At 43.7% G+C, this 24542-nt stretch overlaps 1 protein-coding gene across 2 annotated transcripts in view; it reads right to left on the bottom strand.

Moving 5' to 3' along the window:
* Positions 1-24542, bottom strand: part of LOC144791617 (dehydrogenase/reductase SDR family member 4-like) — a 482332-nt gene that overhangs the window by 102276 nt on the left and 355514 nt on the right. For both annotated transcript variants that reach the window (XM_078666341.1, XM_078666342.1), the window contains one exon: positions 7218-7352. In XM_078666341.1, the coding sequence (XP_078522467.1) occupies positions 7218-7352 (135 nt within the window). The remainder of the gene's footprint in view (positions 1-7217; positions 7353-24542) is intronic.

Below are 24542 nucleotides of genomic sequence, written 5' to 3'. Positions count from 1 at the left end.
TACGAAGAATAGACCTTGGCAAAGGTTTCTCTGGTCTGTCTACCACCGGGCCGCTCTTTTTATTGACAGAGTGATGTTTACTTTGTCGTTGAATGACCCGTGAACTTGTCTCCACTGGATGTCCAGTTGTTCTTGAAGAGGACGCATTCGCAGTCTGCAGTGAGGTATCAGGGGTATACATGATGACATTACCCCCAGCAGAAACTTGTAGCGGCGTACTGAAAGACACCTTCTTCTTTGTATGTCCAGAGACATGGACTGCAGTTTCTCTCGTCTTTCTAGAGTTGGAAAAGCCTTTGAGAGTCTTGAGTTCAGGATTGCTCCCAGGAAATGTGCTTCCCTGGATGGGATCGGAGACGATTTGTCCTTGTTTAACGTGAGACCCAGATTTTGAAACAGGTTTGTACAAGCCTGAACCGCGTCTTGCGCAGCTCCCCTGCACGGGGCCTTCAGCAACCAGTCGTCCAGGTAAGGAAAGACTTGAAAATTATTCCTTCGCAGGAAAGCTGCTACTGGCGCCAGCACCTTTGTGAAAATCCTTGGGGCTGAGCGAAGACCAAAGTGTAAAACCCTGAATTGAAAATGGCTCTTGGCTACTGTAAAGCGTAGGAACCTTCTGTGCACTGATCGAGATCGAGTGTGGCCATGAAATCCCCCGGATTGATGAGCCGCAGGATGTCTTGAAGAGAGACCATCCGGAAAGACAGGGAGATGAGATAGGTGTTGAGCTCCCTGAGATCTAAAATGGGGCGCCATTTTTCTAGCGTCTTCCTTACCAGGAAGAACCTGGAATAGAATCCCTGTCCTTTTTGGTCGGCAGGAACTGGCTCTATTGCCCCTTTCAGGAGCATCTGATGTGCTTAGAGCCGCAGAAGACGCAGGTGTTTCGATGGAATGGCTGCTGGGGCTTTGGATGGTGGGATTTGAGTGAATTCTAAGGTATGGCCCTTTCGAATGATGTTGAGCACCCAACGGTCCGATGTTATCCTGGACCAATTGTGAAGGTATTGGGATACCCTGCCTCCAACTGATGACTTCCTGGAGGAGGGCACAGTAGGAAGAGCCAGGAGGTCGCTATTGACTTTTGGAGGTATCACGTCCTTGGCGAGCCTGCTTTCCTCTATTGTTAGGCCTGGAGTAATTGGAGGATTGACCCTGCCTTTGTTGATAAGGCCGGCGGTACTGCTGTGAATCTGAACTGTAGGAAGAGTATCTTTGTTGTTGAAAAGATCCTCTGTAGTTTGTACTCTTTCCTCAGGCCCTTCTAAAAGGAGTCTTGCGGTACTGTAGAGTACCCAAAGATCTGGCGGTCTCAGTGTCCTTCTTTATGTCTTGGAGGGTGTCGTCAACCAGTTTCCCGAAAAGTGCCTCTCCATCAAAAGGAAGATCCAGGACCTTATTTTGGATCTCAGGTCGATACAAGGTTGCTTTCAGCCACCCCTGGCGACGAAGGACTGCAGCCCCCGCCAGCGACCAAAACGCCGTCATGGCAATGTCCATGGCGGCGTCAATGATCTCCATAGATGTAGCCTCTCCCTCCTGTAAGACTTTCTTTGCTTCAACTTTGGATTCCGGAGAAAGCTGCTCCAGAAACGGTGCGACATCACACCATAGCTGGTGATCATATCTGCCTAATATTGCCAGGGCATTAGCTGCACGCACCAGAAGACTCGCCATTGATGAGAATCTTTTTCCCGCATTGTCCAATCTCCTTCCTTCCTTGTCGGGGGGAGTTGTTAACGGAGCCGAGGGTTGCAGGATTTTTTCTGCGCAGCCTGAGAAATTACCGAGTCCGGTCTTGGGTGACCCGTCAAGGCAGCTGGACCATCGTCAGGCGCTTTATACTTTTTATCAAGACGCGGTAGTACAGGGATCACCGTCGCTGGGTTCTTCATAGCCTTACGGCCTTCCTCCCGCAGATGCTGCACTATCGGTATGGATCTTGTCGAGTTTCTATAAGGTTCCTTGAAATCATACAAGAAACACTCAGTGGCCACCCCAGGAATTGTCAACTTAAATCTGCCAGTTGCTCTTTCCATTAACTGATGGAAGCCGCCTATATACGCCGGAGGGGAATCTACCGTGTCCGGACATGGAGATGGAGGGTCCGGAATTATGTATTCATCCCATTCAGTAGCTTGATCACCATCATCTGAATCATGATCCTCATCCGAGGAATAATCATGGGTGTCTACTGGCCTGGAAGGCTCTTCTGGCAATGGTGTCTGTGGTGGAGGAGACACCTGAGCTGGTACCTCAGGAACAGCTGTTGAGGTAGATGCCGTGACAGGAATGGCCTGTACAACTGGAGCCTGAGCAGACTTTGCTGCTCTAGATTTGTAATCCTGTAGCATCAGGTGTAGGTCTTGCAAGAAAGAAGACGGAACTGAAACCATGCCCTGATCCGAAGATTGATGTGGTTGGGCAGAATGATGATGATGATGATAATCACTCTCTTCGTCATACCCTACTTCTAAATCCGTCTCCTGGCACTTTACCAGAAGTTGAGAGGGACTGTCAGCATAGTCATATGAGTCCTGATCCTCCTTCCTCTGACTCATCCTCATTCAATAGTAGGGCTGGCGGCAAGGGGGTTACCCTCCTTGGAGAAGTCATGTCCGGCGTAATTCTGGTCATTGAGATAGTGATTCTCTTTTCCGATGCCAAAATCGTCGACGGTCCCGTCGATGATGGAACTGAAAACGCAGCCGTCGTCGGCTTCGTCGACGGAATATGCTTCGTCGACACTGAAACACTCGATGACAAGATAGGCGTTGTTGTCGCTGCCGTCAACGAGACTGTCAACATCCCCGCCGTCGATGTTGTCAATGTTGTGGTCGTCGAGGCTGTCGTCGACGACACTGTTGTCGTCACCATAGTCAATGAACTTCTCGTCGACGACTCCTTCGTCGACGTTGTCATCGTCGTCGCCTTCGTCGTCGACATCGGCATCCTCGTTGACGACTCCTTCGTCGACGCTGTTGTAGCCGTCGCCGACGATCCTGTCGTCGTCGGTTGTCCCGTCGACGAGCCCGTCGACGGAACCAGTGTCAGCTTAGGCTTCTTTTTCTTTGTCAACGGAGCCTCCGTCGACGACGCCTTCATCGACGACGACTTGGAACTCCTGTCAGACTTTCCCGAAGCTGGGGAAGAGGGTTTTCTGAAGGCTGGATCAGTCTTCAAACCCTTTGAATGCGTAGATGGTCCCACCCTCTCCTTTTCACGACGGTGAGGAGATTCGCCTGGACCTTGGCTCTCAGACTCTCTGGGGGCCTTTTTTGAGGCCTTAGAAGGATGCTCCACAGAAGTAGAAGGGGAACCCCTACCCCTTTTGACTGACCTTCTCGATGAAGACTTAGAATCAGAGTCCTCACTGTCACTAGAGACAGTATCCTTCCTGGACTTCAATTTCTGGAGCCATGTCAGAAGCCTACCCTCACGGTCCCGGAGGGTCTTGGTTGAAAAGGTGCGACAGATCTTACAGTCCGCAGCCTTGTGGTCAGGATAGAGGCAATAGATGCAGTCTTTATGCTTATCCTCAATGAACAGCCTTTTCTTGCCACAGGTGGAACATGGCTTGAAAAGGGCCTTCTTCTTCTCCTTGTCAGACATCCTAGAAGGATCAGCTAACAATCTGAAGAGAATCTGAAAAGAATCTGAAGAAAAAACCTTGAAGAAACTTCCTGAAGAGTAGAAGTTGAGCAGAGCTCAAAGGAGACTCCCTAGCACAACGTGAATCAATGAAAATCTGAGGCTCTGAGGTTCCTTCAGGAGGGTTCTATGGGGTGAGGCTCTTCTGATTAGCTGATGCCTAAGTTTGGTCTCTTTTGCAAAAAGAGTGTGATGTGCTACAAAAGGGAATGAGGCCTAGGCCTTTTCTTTCTCTTTTGTACCTACTGCTATGGTATTTTTGTTACCGAGACTCCCATTCCTACAACGGGGAATGATACAAAAGCATGGGAATCTATGAAAGTTCCAATACTGGGGCAATCAATAATATCTTTTTTTTTATTTTGTTGTTAATAATTGTAAAAACTAATGAATACAATTGATTATACGTTTCTTTAATTATATTTTTAATAATAAAACACGTGTTAATATACAATTAAAATAGTTTTTTTACACAATAAATGATAGTTATTTTTTTTTAATAATTTCATTTAATTACTCATTAGTTGCAATGGGGTTCTATTTTAAGTCCCTTCCGTCATTATTTTTATGGGAGGGTTTTGTAGTATTAGTGATTGCCAAACAGCTAAAAATCGTAAAGGTATTAAAAAGTGTAAGAGAAAACTCACACATGTGAATAACTCTCAAGTGTAATTTACTTTAGTGAAAAGCCTCCCAAGTAATTTGACTTTGATAAACAATAAGGGGGTAAAGACGTCATTTTCTTGATCTAGTAGGAACTTGTTCAGGAGTTCTAGGGCAGAATGGGCTCAGACTGTGACAATCAAAGCTTTTTACAACTGATGACCTCGGACTTAACCTCACTGTTCAACCCAAAACTGAGCACCAAGTACACCCCTTTAGTACTTAACCATCAGAGTAGAGAGGTCAAGTAGTCTAGGGCTTACTCTGGGAGGTGTTCTGGGAGTGGAGACTCTAAACTCAACACAAATTAGATACAAATGAATGCATTTGATTTTAAATAGTTCTTCAGAATATGAAAAGAAACTACTTTACTGCTACACTACACACAGTGTAAGTAACACACAACATCAACAGAAGGCATTCATAGGGCCGTCAAAGAGGCACAATACCCACACTAATCAGGGGGCACTTTCGTTGAAATTTGTGTTGTCCACTGGCTCTTTTTTAACCCCTTCTGTGCTCATGACGAGCTGAGCTCGTCATGAGCTACGGCGCTCCGGTGCTCATGACCGCGCCCGTTTAATGGAACGCTCGCATGCTGGGCTGATTCCCCTGCTGTGCTGAGCGTTCCATTGAAACGAGCGCCGTGGCTCGTCATGAGTACCGGGGCGCTGTGAGCGCCCACTCGCCCCACAGCACAGCGGGGGAAACAGCCCCACACTGAAGGGGTTAATAGAAAACTCACTGAAGTTACTTGACAGAGAGACTCCCCAGTGACACAATTTGTTTCAGCTACAGCATTCCCTCCCCCTAGTTAAGGTCCCTACCCTCTTTGTATCCAAAACCACAGTACATTTTCTGTCCTGAATGTGTATTCTATGTGATGCAGACTACACCAGCATTCAGCACAGGAAGAGGAGTCTGCAGTTAAGTTGCAGAGGTTGTGGCTCATCAGCTCATCTGGCTGGGATCGTCCTTAGTCCCAAACCCAAAAACTCACCACCCAAACAAACCTGCTGTCCACCAAAGATGGAAGACCAACATTATTTTAGCAACACATGGTTTCTGACACTTTTTTAGTTCAGAAAATCAGCTGACTACAAGTTTCTTGGCATTTTCAATCCACCAGAGCACGCTCTTTGATTCCACTGCTGGGTCAGAACGGTGCATGTCCTTCTCAGAGGTGCCAGTCAACCGCTTCAGTTTTTTCCCACCCATTCTCCTTCAGAGCCAATCTCTATCTGAGCAGAGCCTTCCTTGTGCGATGCCACTCCAGATCAGTTGGTCAACTGTATACCTAGAAGTGGGGTCGAGGCAGCTTCTCCTGGCAATCTTAGGACAAAGTCTCCACATTATGGAGCCCAAACATGGAAAAGGGAATTGGAGGGAAACAGCGTTTACAACGCTGTCATTACATCGTAGTTCTATTACAACGCAGTCGTTACAACGACCACATTGTTAGTTCGCAATGCATTTACATAGCAAGTCATTACAACAACTTGCTGTAGTGGGCGCTGAGGTATTGGAAATGAGTTCCAACACCTTCCCTACTGTTGCACAAACTGGAGTAGGAATAGTAAATACCACTAATCCTAAGCCCAGTGCGGACCCTACTGCAAGTCGTTGTAATGACTTGCGATGTAAATGCATCTTGTACTAACAAGGCAGTTGTTGTTAAGACCGCGTTGTAAAAGCGCGCAATGTAATGCATCACGTTGTGATGTGCTATATTCTGAATTGGAAGTTACCCAGCCCTGGAGCTTAAAGAGTTTCATGGTCAGCACTGGTGTGGAAACCCTGAACTCAGGAAACTAAATATTGGCACATCGGCTTGACATTTCTATTCCATCTTTAAGCTGCAGAAAGCAAGTGTGTATGAGTTTGGTTCTGGGCAGACCAGCCCTTTTGCTTATTCCACTCAGACTGGTCAAGGCGTCTTTCTTTGGAAAAGGGACCACGAAGGTGTGGTGGAGCTGGGACCCTCTTGTCAGCAAAAACCGAAAAGAAGACCACAGAGGCAAAGGATGTTGCTCAAATTAACTATTTCTTAACCTGTGCGGATTTGCCCTTCTAGAGAATAATGGGCCAGCAAAGGCCTAGCTTAAAAGGAAACCTTTTCTCCCAACTTGGAAACACAACTCAGTCAAACCTATTACCAAGGACCCCCTAAACTGTGCTTGGGGTGCAGCCTGCAGTTTACATCTGCTGTTTAGGCTCTCCGTCCGAACTTCCTTCTTATGTACCACTTGAAAAAAGTAAGTTCAAAATAAAACCCAGTGTGTCCACAGCCACAGGTGTCACACATGCTGCACACACATTCTTTACATATACAGTAAGGATCATACATGTGACCTCCATTTTCCAAATGGATGAGCAAAGCATCTGGTTTTAGGGGACTTGCATACAGATTTAGAAAAGTCCTGCTATTATAATCATTTTGCTTCCACCTCTGTCAGTCCTGTATGGCCCAGTGAGTTGCCGGTAGTCACACTTGCCAAGGGAGCACTTGGTATGCACAGAGTACCCCTTAAGATGCAAACCTTGTCGTAAAAGTGCACCCAGTGCACAAGGATGACCGTTGTGAGAACTAAGGCAACGGACAAAACTACAATTTGCTAATGGTGATTTTGAGACAGGAGCACAGGGCCCTTTTCTCTGGCACAAGAATAGTGCTTCTTTGTTTCACTGTGAGTTATATGGTCTGCATAAAAGAATAATGTCGGTTTCAATCCGAATTCTATTTGAGCAGGTTTTAACACATCCAGTTCTGCAGGTTCCAGAGTCACTTTATTAGAGCCCAGAAGTCCTTAACTGAGAACCTTTTTAAATTGATCTGTGTTTCATTTGCAACCACTGGAAAATGTATAACGTTTTCCCAGTTCTATAATGCTTACTATACTTACACGAGTTTGGTACTTGGTCAACGTCGGTCCAGGTGCCAGTGAGTTTAGCCGAATATTCAGAAGAGCTAGTTCTGATGCCAAAATTTTGATCATCCCAACGATGGCAGTCTTACTGACACAGTAGGGACCAAGATTCTGAAACAAGGAGGAAAAGAAGTGAGTTTTATACTTTAATTAGATACATATAGATGGTGGTAGCCCAGAAAGGCTTCACACTCTTAAGTGTAGCTGGTTTTCCCTCGCAAAAAAAAAGAAATTATGCTCCGCTAAATTAAGATTTCCACACAGAAATACATTTAATCAAGAAGGAAAGTGAGACTAGCGAATGGACCATTCCATGTAAGACAATCGCAGAAATGGAAGGGGAAACCGTAGATACTGGATGGGAGGAAGAGGTGGCTACGCTACAGATTTCCACATTTCCACAACGTTTCTCACATAAAATGCAAACTTACCTTGACACCTCCAAATCTAGGTCCACAATTGTATTTTTTTGATCGAAAGAGACGCAAACACTAATGCGGTTTTAAACCCTTCGCAGCTAGGCCTTTTCCCCGTGAGCTAAGCCTTTTTTTTTTGGCCATTTGGGGTAGTGCACGCTTAGGCCCCTGTAACTTTTTGACCACATAAGGTATCCATGTCAAATTTGTGGCCTTTTCTTCTAACATCATAGGTATTCTAAAGGTACCCATGGTTTGTGGATTCCTCTGGAGGGGTCCCAGAAATTAGCCAAAATACAGCTACATTTTGTTTTTTTGTGGAAAAATGGGGAAAAAGGGCTTCAAATAAAAGTGTCTGGGGTTTTCCCTGCAAATGGTACCAAAAAAGGGTTTGTGGGGCTGAAATCGCCATTTCCCCAGCTTTTAGGGAATGACCGATTTTTGTCGGAAAACCAAAATCTTTTTACACAGTTTTGGCATTTTTCTGGGACATAGCCTATTTTTGCTATTTTTTGTGCTTTCAACCTCCTTCTAGTTAATGTTAGAAATGGGTATGAAAGTAATAACGGATCCTGAAAAGCTATACATTTAAAAAAAGTAGACAACATTTTGAATTGAGCAAGGGGTCATTTGTGTAGATCCATCAAGGTTTCTTTATAGAAACTAACAGTTAAATATAGGAAAAATTTAAAATTAGTTAAAAAAAACAGTCTTTTGTGTCAACGTTTTCACCTGTAACTTCTTCCAATTATGACAGCACTTTAAAAGCAATATACTGTTACATCCGCTGGACCTTACTGGTTGTGGGGCTATATAGGACTTATAGGTCCACCAAGAAACCGACGAACCCAGATTAAAAAACTGAGCAGCAATTAGCAATGGCTTTTTATTATGTACGGAGTTTATAGCAATTATTTTGGGAAAATGTATACATGGAAAAATCGGTATGAAAGACACCTATGTATTTCTGAAATGGGAACAAAATATAGAGTTTAGAAACAGTAGATATTTGCACATTTCCAAAATTGGGAATACTCCTACTAGCATGAGAATTATCGGTCATTTTTCAAAATGACTTCTTTTTTACACAATGTCTTTAATTTGGAAGGCAGAAATGCATCGTAAGTCAATGGGTAATAACAGTTGCTTTAAAAATGTGAATTACCCTAAGTCTCCCGATAAAAATGGTACCTCACTTGTGTGGGTAGGCATAGTGCCCATGATAGGAAATGGCTCAAAACCCAAGGTGAACACACCACATTTCACAATGAAAAATTACCCTTTTTTTGCAAAGTGTCTAGCTATAGTTTTTTAACCCTAGCTCTGCCGGCACCTAGGGAGACCTAGGGATACCTAGCAAACCTATACATTTTTAAAAACTAGACACCCAAGGGAATCCAGGATGGGGTGACTTGAGTGCCTCTCACCAGACTCTGTAAAAACACATTTTCCTCACATTTCTGTGGTGGGAAGTTCTTGAATTTGTGTAGATCCACACATTTACACCCACCCCTCGTTCCCCAAAGTCTTCTGAGAAAAATGGTATCTCACTTGAGTGGGTATGCTTAGTGCCCGGGACAGGAAACGTCACAAAACGCAAAGTGGACACACCCCAATTTCACCGTGAAAAATGACCCTTTTTTCGCAAAGTGCCTAGCTGTAGTTTTTTAACCCTAGCTCAGCCCGCACCTAGGGAAACCCAGCAAATCTATACATTTTTAAAAACCGAACACCCAAGGGAATCTAGGATCAGGTGACTTGACTGGCTCCCACCAAGTTCTGTTACCCAGAATCCCTTGCAAACCTAACAAATTGTCAAAAAAAAAAAACTTCATCACATTTCTGTGGTGGAAAGTTCTGGAATCTGCATGGATCCACAAATTTCTACCCACCCCGCATTCCCCAAAGTCTTCCAAGAGAAATGGTACCTCACTTGTGTGGGTAGGCCTAGTGCCCGTGACAGAAAATGGTGCAAAACGCAACGAGGACACACCCCAATTTTGCAGTGAAAAATGACCCTTTATGGCAAAATGCCTAGCTGTAGGTTTTGAACCATAGCTCTGCCGGCACCTAGCGAAACCTAGCAAACCTATACATTTTTGAAAAATAGCTACCCAGGGGAATCCAGCATGGGTGACTTGACTGCCTCTCACCAGGTTCTGTTACCCAGAATCCCTTGCAAACCTAAAATGTTGTCAAAAAAACAACTTTCCTCACATTTCTGTGGTGGAAAGGTCTGGAATCTGCGTGGATCAACAAATGTCCTCCCACCCAGCGTTTCCCCAGGTCTGCCGATAAAAATGGTACCTTACTTGCATGGGTGGGTCAAGTACCCGCGACAGGCAAGGGCCCAAATCCTATTGAGACGACATCAAAATTACCTATCACACACCAACCTGGTTTTGCCTGGGGTGTTGTGAGTAATGAACTAAAATGTGTGTGTGACCTGCACACCCCTTGTTTTAAACCTTAGTAATATTTATATATTCATACATTTTTATAAATTTTTAAGCAAATCGGTGCAAACCTGCTACCTGACTGACCCCTGTCAGGTCTTTTAAAGAACTGAACACTCAGACACAACTGTGTCAATTGCAGGAATGCACTGTTCAAACGTGCATAGGTGCACCATCAATTCTTTCTCCGTTTACTTAATTTAACAACTACTGCAACATTTCTTCCACATTTAAAGGTACAATATAGTACATGTATATATGAATACTATGTATTAAACAAAATTAGAGAGCAAAGGGATTTTTTTCCACCTAGGTGGACGGAAGGGTACTCCCGATCACCTCTTCACTTAGACTTATTCCAGTCTGTTGCCAAGCCCCGGATTTATAGAGAATTCCTCTATTTTTACGGGTTCGCCCCATTCTCTTAAATAAACACCCCAACTCCAGTTCTTTGCCATGATTCTTACTGCTTGCCCCGATCTATACCAGTTGAGCAGTCATTTATATTAATGGGGCCCCTTTTCCCTTCTGTGAAATACTCCTTGCATGATCTTTTGTAGAATACTTCTTGCATGGTCTTGTGAAATATTCATTTGGATTTGCCCGTAGTTTCACGCGGAACGGAGGTTTGTTTACCTGCGTTCCTATGGCAACCCTCCCTTTTTTCCAAACGGGCTCCCGTACTACTATCACGTGACTACGTGACGACAGCACGCATCGCTAACCACGCCCACCACGCCCCCAATGGCGGCCGCCTTTACCTTTGGCGCTGCCTTCGTTTCCTCACGGGTGCGCGGAGGGGCGGCATAGGTTGATGGTCGATATTGAACATCAGAAACTGTCAGTAGAGATTGTAACAGTAGGAAACGCGTTCGTTTCCTTGCCTTTTCTTTCGAACAGAAGGAGTACAATGCGGTATTCTCTGCCGGATTGCGAACTGATCTGCTCCCCTCTCTCTTTGAATTCACAGAATACGTTTCGAGCTTTGTGATCTCTCCCCTCAATCCCCGTGCAGCCAACATTCCCCCATTGAGGAGTGAGCACTTCTTTCATTATTTGGCAATGTGTGTCTAATGTGTCGTCTGTCTTGTATTGTATGTAACTTTGGGTCAAGTTGTACTATTATCACGTCGGTAATCCCTGGCACTATTAATATATAGTTATGACTTAGTCACGCACTATCTAGCTTGTAACAAACTGGCTAAAAAATATATCTATGCGTGTTCACCTTCACACTTATATTGATATGTGTGTTCTGGTAGAATCTAAAAAACTTCCACTCAGAAGCAATGCTGATACACCGCACTATGGATAATTCGCATTAATTGAATGTGGGATGATTCACATATAGAGCGGACTACGTCACTTCACTACGTTGCAGGCATGTAACCAGTTTTTATGACTTATGATCCTCTCTTTCTTCACAGGTTTTTTGCATTTTAAATGTAACCACTTCTGGGTTACTTTTTTCTCTACCCACTTGGCAAATTGCTAGTATGGGTCTAAAAAGGATTGCAGGTATGGCAGGGTGTTAGTGTACCCTGACCACCCAACTCCTTTTAATGTTTTGGTCCTGAAGAAAAACCGGTAAATTCCCCTTGTTGGTTTGAAACATGTAGACCTAACACATACCACAGATACATTTGGTCCTAATTAAGCCTTCACTGTATCGACATACACCTTTTTTTAACATTGTCCAGTAGTCTTAGAATAAATAATCTTTGGATAAGTCATACCAGGACAATTTTTAATTCACTGACTTTTTTTCATTACATTCATCACTCACATACCCGCTCCACTGTATCTCAGGTGTTGCAGCACACCTTGACGGCACTCGGCTGTCAGGGTGGCCCCGATGATGAAGCATGTCACCGACCAGGTCGGTGAGTGAGGGGTTCCTTAAAAACAAAGAAGGACTTCTTCTTTTTTTACATTAGAGTCTCATCCCACCGATATTGGTTTCCAAGCCTTGTCTTTGGTGGTACTCCTTATTTTGTTATACAGCTATATGAATACTATACCATCAAAATTAATTCAACAAACGAAAGTAATCAGTGAAATATCAACTCAAGAATTGTTTACTGCTCATTTGAAAGAATATTTTGTATTTTCCGTTCTTTACCATCAATTTTCACAATTCATTTTCATTGAGAATATGGTTTGATTTCTTCTAACAAATGCCAAACTAATACAAATATAGCAGATCGGCTTTATCCAAACTCGCGACGACTCCCAATGCATTTCGATGCTTCAGCATCTTCGTCAGGGGAAATGCTATATAAACAAATGTTTTATAATATGAGACCAAATGGTAGTATGTACATATACTTTTCAATCATCATCTTCACTTGAGAGCTTATACACATGCAATAAATCAAGCGATTACATTATCTTCGTGTATCCAAGCGTGCCAGCAATCCAAATATAAAGCAGTTGTTTATGTGGTAGTTGTGCCCTATACATGCCATCAAGTGTGATATAGTGCAACCAACGAACGTTTTACACATGACCCGTGCAAAAAGTAGAAAAAACTAAAAACAAACAACCCTCAAAGCGGGTGTGTAGTCTCCTAATCCGATATCCTAGTAAAAACGTCTGTATTTATGGGCAAAGGGAAACCGCTATTAAGATAATACGCAACAGACGTAATAATGTCTGTACAGCAACCTCTGTTAACCCCTCACTTACTACCTCTCGTATCTCCCTGGAGTTTGACAAATCCTGGGTTCAATGTTCTACCTGCAACACAAAAATCTCCCTTACTATTTGTATCATTATGCATCTGTAATTGCTGCCCAGCCCTCGTTTTAAAAAAGACTGCCCCCGATGTCTACCTTTCGTTTCTCCTGGTCCGCCGGCTCCGGCTCCCCCTTTCGTTCTAGTGTGACACAACACGCCGTATCATGGCGTTACGTGCTGCTACGTAATATAACGTCCAACACAAACAACGGACTGGTTTCCCTGCCCCCTTCCTTACGAGACATAGAGTTACAATACCTGCTAACTTCCAAATTGTTACCATATTGAAATACGGGAATGTGGGAATTCTGCGCTTACAATAAACAATATTATTTATTTATCAACACGTAACCCTCCACAAAATAGAGATCAAAAGCGGACTGTGATTAAACTAGAAGACAGACTATCGTTCTACTGAAGAACCGCTATATGTATCAACAAACCAATCGCTATTTAGGAAATGCAAAACGGTATGTATGTACAAAATCGCTTTCCAATAGCGATTCCTTAGCATTCCTAATTTGAGATTAGCAAATTGTCATTCGCAAATTACCCCTTCATTTCCATGGGCCAGGAGGCCCATAGGAATGAAAGTGCAATTTGCAATTAGCAATTTGCTGATCGCAAATTAGGGATTTTTCCAAGGGTGCAGGGGTGTCTCAAGAACACCCTGCTGCACCCCTGAAAAAGACATTTGGGGGCATATGGCGCACATACATGCCCTAAGGGCATGTATGGGCGTCATATGGCACCTTTGGTTTTTTTCAAAAAAGCTTTTTGATAAGAATTCGCAAATTACCACCAACTAGAAGTTGGTGGTAATTTGCTAATCCTTAATGGCATTTTTTCCATAATATTTGTTTGATACATTGCATTTAAGGAATCGCAAAATTTGCAATTCCTTAAGTGCAATCGCAAAATAAGGATTAGCAAATTTTGCTAATCCTTATTTTGCATCAAACTTGTTTGATACATTCCATTTGTCTATTTAGCATTCGCAAAGGCCGAAATTCGCAGAATTTCGGCCTTTGCGAATGCTAAATAGCTTGATACATATAGCGGGAAATCTCTTCAATTCTATAAACCTCAGTCATCTTATATGAATGAATACTCATTCATCAAGTCAAACATAAGGAAGATAACTTATGAAAATAACACTAATAAAAAAAAAAGAAGAAGAAGATTAGAATGAATACAATAAAAGTGAACAAAATCAACAATGGTGATAAAAACTGTACGTCTATATGTACACTAACGTTGGTGGCACTTTATTCACGCTTAATCCTGTATTAACAACTCATTTACCACCACAATGTCAAGAATGTAGATTCATCATAAATAGCATGCAAATTCGATTTTGTCATTCAGCCCTCCCGGCTTAACGGTATTTAAGTACCTCATCCAAAATGTTTCTCTTTGAGCTATCCGTATGTTGGGATCCACGTGGGGCTCCACCAACACCTGCTCCAGTACAGTAAATCTTAGTTGAGGAATGGTATGCTGTCTCTCCTTCCAATGTTGTGCCAAACTTGATTTCTCATTCCCTAGTCTAATGTTTGATTTATGCTCTGTGAGCCTAACCTTGATTTTCCTAGAGGTGCGGCCTACATAAACTAGACCACACGGACACTTGATAGCATATATCACTGAGCTCGTATTACAGTCAGAGGTGTGTCTGAGTCTAATCTGTTTACCTGTATGGGGATGAGTGAATAATAATAATAATAATAATCTTTATTCGGTTTTTTTAGGAGTTGCAAAACCATAAAAGATGACATAGTTATACAAACTTTCAGTTAAAAAATTACAATTAAGTATACTGTAAAAAGGTCAAATTGCCAGCAATTTACATAGGGTATGAGTTAGTACTTTGCTTTTACAAATTGTTTCTGTGTCTCATAATACACTTTAAAAAATTTAGTACATGGTACACAGTGCATTCAGAGTCCAACGATTGGAGTGCCAGCAGGGCTGGACGACATTGTCTATAACCCCATTTTTTTAATAAAGGAAGAAGCCATGTCTTTCGGTGAGTATAATAAAACTTGCAAAAAAGTATTGTATGGATGGTGGACTGTTGTGAGTGATCGTCACAGGGGCACAGGTCCATCTGAGTTCTCCAGTTATTTTTATCCGGAAATGTCACTAATCTGAAAAATAGGTTCATTCTGAACCTTGTTTAGAGCATCTTTTCGTACGTGGTAATTTCTAGAGTCAGATAAGGCTGAATTTTCGGAAATTGCTGTATGATGATTGCGTGTATAACAGATTTTTTTGTAATCAGCGAAGATAGTCTCAGGGAATCCAAGTGGTTCAATGCAATTTGCTTTAGTTCTTTTTTGGATATTTCCTTTAGTTTTTCTGGATTGTGGTAATATTGTTCAAGACCCAGATCACAAAAGAAATGTCTTATATAGGAGAGCCAAGCTATTTTATTGGCATGGTCCAACTCCATGGTGTCCTGTAGGATGCTTTTTGTCAGGGTGTTTTCTTCGGACAGCCAGACTCTCCTCCAAAGCATAAGAGGTTGGATTTTAATGAGATCTTCAATATATGAGATTCCCAGTTCTACATGTGAGGCAAAGGTGGAGGTACCTCGTGGGGTTGATAGAAGGAATCTCAAGAAGATATTTTCCTCTTTTTGTATGGAGCCAATATTTGTATGCCCCCAGATCCCTGCGCCATATAATGTGATGGATTGGCACTTTGCGGCATAAATCTGTAGCAGTTCCACTGGAGATCTTTTTCCGAGTTTATTTGAAAATTTCATCAGTGCCAATATCGCTCGTTTAAAAAGATGTCTCCTTGCCTCTACCGCCGCTTTCCAGTTTAGCAACAAGCTGTGTCTCAGAAGTCACTGGGTGCCGGACCGCTGCAGCTCGCTTTCTCTGTCGAGAACACGCCAGCCCGTGTGGCGGCCGCCGCCTCCCACGCGCTCAATTTAAATTAACAACTGTGTCAAACAAGACTTTAGATTTATACATCGAACAACTGATCACGGCCGGCACCGCGTCCTTGTTCAGCGGCAACCTCGCCCTCTGTAAAGGCAGTGATCCCTCCATCTCACAAATAAGTGACAACAACCCCCCAGTCCCTGTCCTGAGGAGAACCCGCGGAATAGCACTGGGTTCGAAACGCGTCGACGTTCTTACCTCCAAGATACCAAATTGCTAGGGCACGCTAGGATTCAACTAAAATACACTTTGGAATTGTCCAACTGTTCCCATGTTGCTCCTAGCCTAAGCACCTGATGTGGTATTTACTGTGTATCTTGTGATGGTTGTAACGAGGAGGTTTTTTCAAACTTAACAGTCCCCTTGTTTATTCTACATCCAGGATTGGAGCCTCTGTAAAGTGATTAATTTGAGGCCTTTCCATAGTTGTCCATGTTATTTATGTATGACAATTGTATTGTTTTCACATTGTTTTGATAATTGTTTCTTAGTTCACTGAATTTGGTTTTTGTATTGTGTTATGAATGTTGTGTTGTATCTTTTTGATGCCAAAGAAATTCTTGCACAAAATATTTTATAAAAAATAATAAGTCAATCAACACAAATGGTTGTCCAACCTGGTGATTTATTACACTAGGTTTGTGTACTATGATGTTAATTTAATACTGCCCGGCCATTGCTTTGTTTTTCCATGTAGTAGTGGTCCAAGCCGGTCAGTGACAGGACCCAAGCCTTCCACAGTTTTCCCTTGCTTTCCAGTTTAGGGCATCATCTATCATGATGCCTAAGTAGGGGTATTGTGAGGTTTTTTCGATTTTTTGATCTTTCAGAAAGATGGACTTAACAGGTTTTCTTGTTCCACCGACTACCATCACAAAAGTTTTTTTAACATTTATATGCAAGTCCAAAGCGGCCATAAAATCTGCATATTTAGATAGTGATTTCTGCAGTTCATTCGGGGTTCGAGCTAAAATGACTGCGTCGTCCGCGTAGAGCAGTGCGGGGATCAGGCGTGCTTTTACTCTTGGGAGGTCTCTCCCCCCTCTCAACATAGACTCTTCAAGGCCGTTGGTATAGAGTGAGAAGAGAAAGGGGGCCAAGACGCAGCCTTGCCTCACTCCCCGCTCTACCCTAAATGGTGCTGTTAGTTCTCCTCTTGTCCCATACCTCACTCTCGCCGTGGCTTCACTGTAAAGCTCCCTTAGGAAGTCCAAAAGGGGAGGATCTACCCCCATTTCACTCAGTAGCGACCAGAGCTTGGAATGTGAGACACAGTCAAATGCGGAGGACAAATCCACGTATGTCATGAAAATGGTACCTGTTTTGGCGTGGATGTATTAAGATGTCAATAAACTAAGGTTTAGTGCTTGTTCGATGGTACCAAAGCCCTCCCTGAAGCCGAACTGTAGGTCCGATAGGATGTTTTTGTCTGATGCCCACTGTTGCAGCTTTCCAAGGAGGACTCTGCCAAGCACTTTGCCCAGGGAGTCAAGAAGCGAGATTGGACGGTAGCACTTGACATCTTGTCGATCCCCCTTCTTGAAAATTGGGACCATTATAGATGATGACCATGAATCTAACAGCCCGAGTTTCATTGTTGCTGTACAAACTCTCGTGATTATTGGAGCCCAAAGGTCGGGGAGAAATTTGAAAAGGTCAACTGGGACCCCATCAGGACCGGGGGCTTTCCCAGACTTACTTGAGGATAGTGCCATTTCAAAGTCCTGTAGATCGAATTCCAGAGAAATAGGAAAGGCGACTGGATTGTTATTAGAGTGATGTGATTCGCTATTGGGTGTCTGTTGGAAAATTTTCAAAAAATGGTTCACCCATGTTGACTCATCAATAGCCACATCTAGTTTTGGACCGCTGGAATCTGTTAACAAAGGAGATTTAACTATTTTCCAGAAAGCCTGGCTGTCTTTCAAGAGAGCACTCTCATGCAAGGCCTTCCACAGGGATATTTTTAGTTCTTTTTTCCTTGTTTTCCTAGCAGTGTTGTATTCCCGTCGAAGATCTTGGATCTTTGTTTTGTCTCTGTTTGATTCACCAAGAGCCTTCCTCAAGTTGGTCTGAGCTTTAGTACAGTCTCGGTTAAACCAACCCGTGTGGTTTTTCTTATTTTGGTTAGAAGTTCTGGTTAATAGGTTTTTGACCTGGTCTATTATAACATTAAAGTTTTCCAGGATTTGGTTCGGTTCCGCATGAGGGTCAAGGCAGATCAATATGTTTTTATATGCAGAAGTAACTAGCCGTTTTGTAAGAGTATTGGGATCTACTTTTTCCCATCTAATTGTAAAACCGTTACTTTTACCCAGTTCAATCCTGTTCTGTGTTAGCGTGTTAGCTATGTTTGCCATCAGAGATTTTGGTTGATGTATTTGGAGAAGTAGACTTAACGCAGAGTGATCGCTGAGATGATTTTCCAGGATTTTGATAGTACTGATTTGAGCTTTCAAGCCTTCTGTAGCTATTACGTAGTCTACAGTAGTCTCATGGCCCCTTCCTCTGTACGTAGGTTCTAATTTATTGGTTGACTGTTGGACGGGATTTATTATTTGCAAGTCCAGATCAGAAAGTATTTTATTCGTCACTGGCCCCACTCCTGAGTGGATAAAGTGGGTTAGAAGATTGTCATGCTCGTCCACCATTCCACAGGTATCGATGTTGGGGCAAGGATGTAGGTTGAAATCACCACCCCATATTACGTAGGCATTAGCCGTTTTCTGTTTGGTATGAGAGTGTTCAGTTATTTTGTCTTGAATTAGAGAAAGGACACTCACAAAGTTATCAGCATCCATATTATTGTATATATTTATTATTGTAATAAGAAGTTTTTTTCCTATAGTGAGAGTGAGGATCTGAAAGTTCAAAAAGAGATCTACCTTGAAAATCTTTGTGTCGGCAATTGTGTTGGCCATGTAAATTACTAAACCCCCTTTAGGTCTTCCTGAGGTACTGGGGAGGGCGGGAGATATGAATGTCCTGTACCCCACGAGATGAAGGGGTGTCGTGGCCCAGGTCTCTTGTAGGCAAATGATTTGATTGTCCTTCAAGAATGCGGCTGCCGAGCCGTCCTCAATCTTGTTTCGGAGACCGGCCACGTTCCAGAAGATCACGGAAAGCTGGGTAGGTGCATATTCTAATACATCATTGGTTGTTTGTGATGGAGGTGGAGTAGAAGAGGAAGGTGCCAGGGTTATTAATGAGGGCTCCGGGGAAATTATTGGTCAATCGACCATTTCCAGGCCGCTGAACCTGTTCATGGTCGGGATGCCTAGCCAATGTTGCCCATTATTGGTATCTCCATAGTTAGGTCCGTAAGATTGGTGGGATGGTCTCTCCCACTGCTCCCAGTTTCTGAATCTATTTTGTGGGCCCACGACCTGCCATGGTGCTTCTCTCTGATGGTAATTCTGATAAGGTGGGCACCAAGAATTGGTAGAGTCACTAAATCGCGTTGATAAGTTTGGGCCGGCAATATCTAACTCCCATGGCTGCGGGATTGGATTCCTCCAGATGTTGTTGGTGTTACGTGTAAAGTTGTTATTATTATACCTCTTTGGGTAGAAATAGGACAAGGGTCTTGTTACAATCCCCCCTAAGGAGTTGTTATATTCCCCGGAACAGATATATTCAGCTATACTGGGGTCCTCAAACGTAATTACTATGCAGTCTCCCCGGATGGATTTTTTCTTATAACCTACCCACGGGGTCCGGGATACTGATGCTATTTTGCTTTTCCAGTGTGGCGGGACGGGGCGATTTGTATTCAGCCAATACTGGACTTTGTTCTTTAATGACCAGTTGGGTTCCGACCCCTCGCCTGTAAGTTCGGGGACCCCCGTCATAACTACCACATAAGGAGAAGCCTCAGGTGGCAAATGTAAGGTCGGTGTTTGTTCGATTGTCCCTCTCGGGGCACCTTTTGTTTGTGGTGGCTTTGTGTTTGTTATAAGAGGAGTTTTAGAGGCAGGTGTTTTTACAGTTGGGGTATTTACTGTTGGTGTTGGTTGGGAACTGGCTTGTGGGGGAATGACTTGGGACGTGGGAGTTGACTTTTGTGCAATGGGAGGGTTTGTTGGGAGGGTTATTGTGGTTTGTCTTTTAGACTGCGGGGGAGGTAGAGTTGCAGATTTCTTAGGTACAGGGGAAGTAGTTGATGGGTTTGAAGGTGGTTTAGTATGGGGTTGTGGGGATATAGATTTGAGAGAGCCAGTAATTTTTGTTAGCTGACTCTCTATGTTACTGAGTCTGGATTCTAACGGACGAATGTAGGAATTTAAGAGGGAGGCTATCTCTTTAATTAGTCTTGCTGATTCTCTTTGTCTTCCTGTGTGTTGTGGGCTTGGAGGGTCTGGGATTAAAGATTCTCGAAGGTCATGTGGTAAGTGATGTATTGTTACCACGTTATTAGTTGAGGGAGTAGTATGATTGGGTAGCACTAAAGGATTTGTGTCGCTTCCCAAAATTGGGTGCTCGATTACTATGGAATTTGCAATGTGAACTGGCTTTTTCTTTGAATTCCGTTTCTTTATGGCTCCCTCCCGTCTCCCTCTCATTTGCCTTGTTTCTTCGGGTGTAGGATCAGGAAAGATATCAGGGGTTTTTTCAAGGTCACTTTCTGTGAAGGTTACACATAATTGGGATGCTGAAAGGTCGACATTATTTGGGAGGCTAAGTCTATTTGTAGTCACCCCCGTTTGAATTGGGGCTGGCTGTGCTTCAGGAGTTTTTGCAGTTGCAAGTAGTCCCATTGAGGATCGGCGTGCAATTGCAAGGTCAGTAGAAACTCTACCCTCGATTAAACTTATACTCTGGTCAATAAATGTATTTGCTTTGGCCAAGAAGTCATCCATTGGACCTAGTAATTTTTCTCCTATTCCGTTTTTCTTAGATTTTTTCTGCTTGGAGGCTCTCGTGTTCATTTTGCAATGAATGTTCACCTTGGAAGGTTACTATATTGCCTGACCGGTTGTGGAAAAAGATCAAGAAGATAATGGATACCTGTGTTGGGTTGACCAAAGTGTAGTTCTTAGGGGGGTGGGCCGGACCGGACTCTCCCGTTCTCGAACGGCCTCAAACGGCCCGCTCTTTGCCCGGTCTTCGCCCCGGGCTCCGACCCGCGCGCGTCCCGCGTCGCGGAGGAGTATGTATTGTTTATATGGGATAGTTCTAGGGACGTGAGGCGTGGCCTCCGGGGGAAGAGGCGCCAGCTGCAAGGTGGTTTCTGGGCCTCGCAGTCCCCCGCTAGGCTGTTCAGGAAGACGCCCTTTCCAAGCACTGCTACCTGGGCGCGGTCGCGCAGGGAGCAGATGATCTACCCGCCGAATGCGGTAGCGCTCCCACCAGCCGACTCTGCCTCAGGGAGTGCGCTGCAAACAAAAGTTCAGGAGCTATTCCACAGGTATGGCAAGGTCCGAGTTATAAGCGGCACCCGCGTGTCGCGAAAGGTAATAAGGAGAGGCCAATTAGGTGGGCGTGGCCTCCGGGGGAAGAGGCGCCAGCTGCAAGGTGGTTTCTGGGCCTCGCAGTCCCCCGCTAGGCTGTTCAGGAAGACGCCCTTTCCAAGCACTGCTACCTGGGCGCGGTCGCGCTGGGAGCAGATGATCTACCCGCCGAATGCGGTAGCGCTCCCACCAGCCGACTCTGCCTCAGGGAGTGCGCTGCAAACAAAAGTTCAGGAGCTATTCCACAGGTATGGCAAGGTCCGAGTTATAAGCGGCACCCGCGTAGCGGGTGTCGCGAAAGGTAATAAGGAGAGGCCAATTAGGTGGGCGTGGCCTCCGGGGGAAGAGGCGCCAGCTGCAAGGTGGTTTCTGGGCCTCGCAGTCCCCCGCTAGGCTGTTCAGGAAGACGCCCTTTCCAAGCACTGCTACCTGGGCGCGGTCGCGCTGGGAGCAGATGATCTACCCGCCGAATGCGGTAGCGCTCCCACCAGCCGACTCTGCCTCAGGGAGTGCGCTGCAAACAAAAGTTCAGGAGCTATTCCACAGGTATGGCAAGGTCCGAGTTATGAGCGGCACCCCGATGAGTGAATATGTCTCCCACTAATACATTTCCACAATGTCCGCAGTTGAAACACTTACGCATCCCTTTTGCTTTCTCCTGAGGTACCTTTGTTTCTTTGTGTTTCAAAAACTTTTTGAGATTTTTAGACCTTGACAGCGCAAAAATCGGTTTGTCAATGAAAACTGTTCTGAAATCTTCTTCTTGTTCGATTAGTTCCCATCTCCGCAGAATGCACTTCTTGATTTTTGGAGTGAGCGTAGATTGCTTCAGGACACATACTTCTCTTTTTGCTGGTGTCTTCTCTACCTTTTTCAATAGGACCTCCCGAGGTTTGGATAAAGCTTTCTGTTTTGCCTCAGTTAATATCTTATCTGGGTATCCTCTGTTACTGTATTGTTGCGCCATTTCTTCTATGTCCTCTGCGGCCTGCTCTTCATCACTACTGATCCTTTTGATTCTGATGAACTGCGAGAATGGCAAATGGTTCTTCAAAGCCTGAGAATGAAAACTAGAATAGTGCAGAGCATTATTTCTGTCTGTCGGTTTCTTATAGGTTCTGGTGGTGATTGAGTTATCTGTTTTAGATATAGTGATGTCTAGAAAGTTTATAGTGTTCTGGTCAATGTTGTTAGTGAACTTGATCATCGGATGGCATCCATTCAAGGTTTCTATGGCTTTCTCCAATTGTGTCTTGGTTCCTTGCCAAACTACCAAAATGTCGTCTATGTAACGAACATATAGTTTTAGATGTTCTGTCCAATTCGGATTTTCCAAGATGTGAGAGTGCTCAAACTTGGCCATAGAAATATTGGCGTACGCTGGCGCCCACGTAAAACCCAAGATTACATTATCTTCGTGTATCCAAGCGTGCCAGCAATCCAAATATAAAGCAGTTGTTTATGTGGTAGTTGTGCCCTATACATGCCATCAAGTGTGATATAGTGCAACCAACGAACGTTTTACACATGACCCGTGCAAAAAGTAGAAAAAACTAAAAACAAACAACAAACATACCCTCAAAGCGGGTGTGTAGTCTCCTAATCCGATATCCTAGTAAAAACGTCTGTATCTATGGGCAAAGCGAAACCGCTATTAAGATAACACGCAACAGACGTAATAATGTCTGTACAGCAACCTCTGTTAACCCCTCACTTACTTCCTCTCGTATCTCCCTGGAGTTTGGAGTGGGTATCATATATACAGGATACCACAGACTGTCTGAATAGACTGGCGAATTTAAAGATACCAAGTGAGAGTGAAACATGGTTGGCCACTATCGATGTGACCGCATTGTACACGTCAATCCCCCATGGGGAGGGTATAGAGGCAGTGGAATGGATGTTACTAAGGAGCCAATATGAAGAATCATTGAACATTTTTCTCTTGGAGATTTTACAATTTTGTCTCTATCATGGGTATTTCACATGGCAATCAAAATTCTACTTACAGAAGACAGGAACCTCCATGGGTTTTACGGGGGCGCCAGCGTACGCCAATATTTTATGGCCAAGTTTGAGCACTCTCACATCTTGGAAAATCCGAATTGGACAGAACATCTAAAACTATATGTTCGTTACATAGACGACATTTTGGTAGTTTGGCAAGGAACCAAGACACAATTGGAGAAAGCCATAGAAACCTTGAATGGATGCCATCCGATGATCAAGTTCACCAACAACATTGACCAGAACACTATAAACTTTCTAGACATCACTATATCTAAAACAGATAACTCAATCACCACCAGAACATATAAGAAACCGACAGACTGAAATAATGCTCTGCACTATTCTAGTTTTCATTCTCAGGCTTTGAAGAACCATTTGCCATTCTCGCAGTTCATCAGAATCAAAAGGATCAGTAGTGATGAAGAGCAGGCCGCAGAGGACATAGAAGAAATGGCGAAACAATACAGTAACAGAGGATACCCAGATAAGATATTAACTGAGGCAAAACAGAAAGCTTTATCCAAACCTCGGGAGGTCCTATTGAAAAAGGTAGAGAAGACACCAGCAAAAAGAGAAGTATGTGTCCTGAAGCAATCTACGCTCACTCCAAAAATCAAGAAGTGCATTCTGCGGAGATGGGAACTAATCAAACAAGAAGAAGATTTCAGAACAGTTTTCATTGACAAACCGATTTTTGCGCTGTCAAGGTCTAAAAATCTCAAAGAGTTTTTGAAACACAAAGAAACAAAGGTACCTCAGGAGAAAGCAAAAGGGATGCGTAAGTGTTTCAACTGCAGACATTGTGGAAATGTATTAGTGGGAGACATATTCACTCATCCCCATACAGGTAAACAGATTAGACTCAGACACACCTCTGACTGTAATACGAGCTCAGTGATATATGCTATCAAGTGTCCGTGTGGCCTAGTTTATGTAGGCCGCACCTCTAGGAAAATCAAGGTTAGGCTCACAGAGCATAAATCAAACATTAGACTAGGGAATGAGAAATCAAGTTTGGCACAACATTGGAAGGAGAGACAGCATACCATTCCTCAACTAAGATTTACTGTACTGGAGCAGGTGTTGGTGGAGCCCCACGTGGATCCCAACATACGGATAGCTCAAAGAGAAACATTTTGGATGAGGTACTTAAATACCGTTAAGCCGGGAGGGCTGAATGACAAAATCGAATTTGCATGCTATTTATGATGAATCTACATTCTTGACATTGTGGTGGTAAATGAGTTGTTAATACAGGATTAAGCGTGAATAAAGT

Source organism: Lissotriton helveticus, chromosome 11 (assembly GCF_964261635.1).
Source record: "Lissotriton helveticus chromosome 11, aLisHel1.1, whole genome shotgun sequence".
Taxonomy (NCBI): Eukaryota; Metazoa; Chordata; class Amphibia; order Caudata; family Salamandridae; genus Lissotriton; species Lissotriton helveticus.
The sequence above is the reverse complement of the archived record's forward strand: the minus strand, read 5'-3'. Positions and strand labels throughout refer to the sequence as shown.